The sequence below is a fragment of the Nilaparvata lugens genome, chromosome 5 (assembly GCF_014356525.2).
Source record: "Nilaparvata lugens isolate BPH chromosome 5, ASM1435652v1, whole genome shotgun sequence".
NCBI lineage: Eukaryota > Metazoa > Arthropoda > Insecta > Hemiptera > Delphacidae > Nilaparvata > Nilaparvata lugens.
Window position 1 is genome coordinate 28,348,346 of NC_052508.1, and position 1,690 is coordinate 28,350,035.

The following is a 1,690-nucleotide window of genomic DNA, read 5'->3' on the forward strand; positions in this document are numbered from 1 at the left end:
CCAGCTTGTTATAGGCTATAACTTACCAGGAGACGGGTCTCTATTTTCTTCGGACTGTTTCATAGCCGAGCCTAGCAGCGTCAGGAGAGCGTCTCTGAATTCGACAAACGTGACAGTTTGCTTTGAATTGAGCAGACATTCGATAAGTTGCGGTCTCGCTTCTTCCAGATGCAATTTGGTGCACAGCAGTTCCAGGCCACAACGATCAAGATAGCCATGATTCCACGAATCACAGCTTCTGAACATTTCCAGCAACTGCTCCTCATAAGGATCAGCAGGATTGCTTCCCAAAAAGTCTGCGTGCTTATCCATTGCATCTTATCACTGCAACAGTTACAAAAAATACTGATTCAATTCATAGACATTTTTCTCTAGTCTTTTAAGATGTAGACTGCTCCAAGTCTTTATCTAAAATACGTATTCACATCATATTGAAAGGGTTTCAGTATCCTAATACTTATCTAAAAAAACATAGACCAGCTCCTTTAGACAATAGATTTAAATTAACTAATCTACTAGCAGTAGCCTACAAATTTTGTCTGTAATCCGTTGGGATAAGAGAAACACTAGAAGAATAGCAATGTTGATTTAAAATTTAGTGTCAAGCAAAAAATCATTACCAGCGTTTTTAACCCTCACTGACATAGTGGAGCATTATAGTTTAGTGTTGTAACTGATGGATTAATCCAGTTGTAGGTTTAAGTTATTAAAAAAGAATCAATTAGGGTGAGTTAATTTCAAAAATTGATTTAATTTCCAGTTGGGCCTAGTCTACCACTAGAAATGGTACTTGAAACTATATTAGTTTCAAGTAATTCCTGACTTAATACCTATTCCTATTTATCACTATTTCTTACTCATTACTATGTAAATTCAAATTGAATTCACAGCAGATAATACAGAAAAGTGTTCGTAAAGCATTAAACTCTAGTTGTTTAAAAATGTTACCTACCTAGAAACTGCAGAAAGCATATGGAAACAAAATAGTTCATATTTTAATACTGAAATAAAAATTATGACTTATTAATACTGGATCAGAATTAAATTCAATCAAACAATATCACACAATGAAGTTAACTAGTAGATTTTACAAATTGGACACAATAACATACGACCTACAAATTTAATTACGGTATGAACACAAAAGTAGAACACCATTGATTTACTAACCAATATTCAACTAGAACTACCCAGCTCCAGCAGTTTCAAGGGAGCTTAGTTGAGTAGATCATATTTATGATAAGTATGTTTTAGATATCATTAAATTTTATAGATTTACAAGAGATCGATGTAATTTCAATTTAATTTACTGAACAATTTAATCTTAAAATTGGTAAATAAAAGTGACATCCAAACACAACAGACAACCGAAAATACAATGCTTCCTTGATCCTTGAGCTGTGCCTTGAGGTTGAGTTGAGTTGTGGTTGAGTACTGTCTGAGTAGAAAGAACGAATATGGAAAAGGCAGATAGAAATTAAGGAGAAAATAATTATAAAATTGCTAAAAAATATAACTCTCATCATTCATTTGTCTAGATTATTCGATAAAATGAAATAACAGAGTAAAATGGAACATACGTTCCATAAGGATTTAAGTTGGCAACAGTGTGTGTAGTTGTACCGCGATTCATTACAAAGTTGGGCATTTCACAACTCAACCATAAAGAACAGAGCGTATTTGTATCATT

General features: G+C 33.4%; 1 protein-coding gene across 2 annotated transcripts; it reads right to left on the bottom strand.

The window, feature by feature from the left end:
- LOC120351312 (blastoderm-specific protein 25D-like) lies at window positions 1–1,393 on the bottom strand. 2 transcript variants are annotated; one of them, XM_039428092.1, is made up of 2 exons: window positions 1,171–1,393; window positions 1–324 (listed from the first exon to the last, which is right to left on the bottom strand). In XM_039428092.1, the coding sequence occupies exon 2, from the start codon at window positions 310–312 to the stop codon at window positions 16–18; it is 297 nt and encodes a 98-aa protein (XP_039284026.1). In that variant the 5' UTR covers window positions 313–324; window positions 1,171–1,393; the 3' UTR covers window positions 1–15. The 2 variants fall into 2 exon arrangements, with proteins under 2 accessions (XP_039284026.1, XP_039284027.1); XM_039428093.1 differs by lacking the exon at window positions 1,171–1,393 and adding an exon at window positions 953–1,109.
- Between the last annotated feature and the right edge of the window lie 297 nt (window positions 1,394–1,690).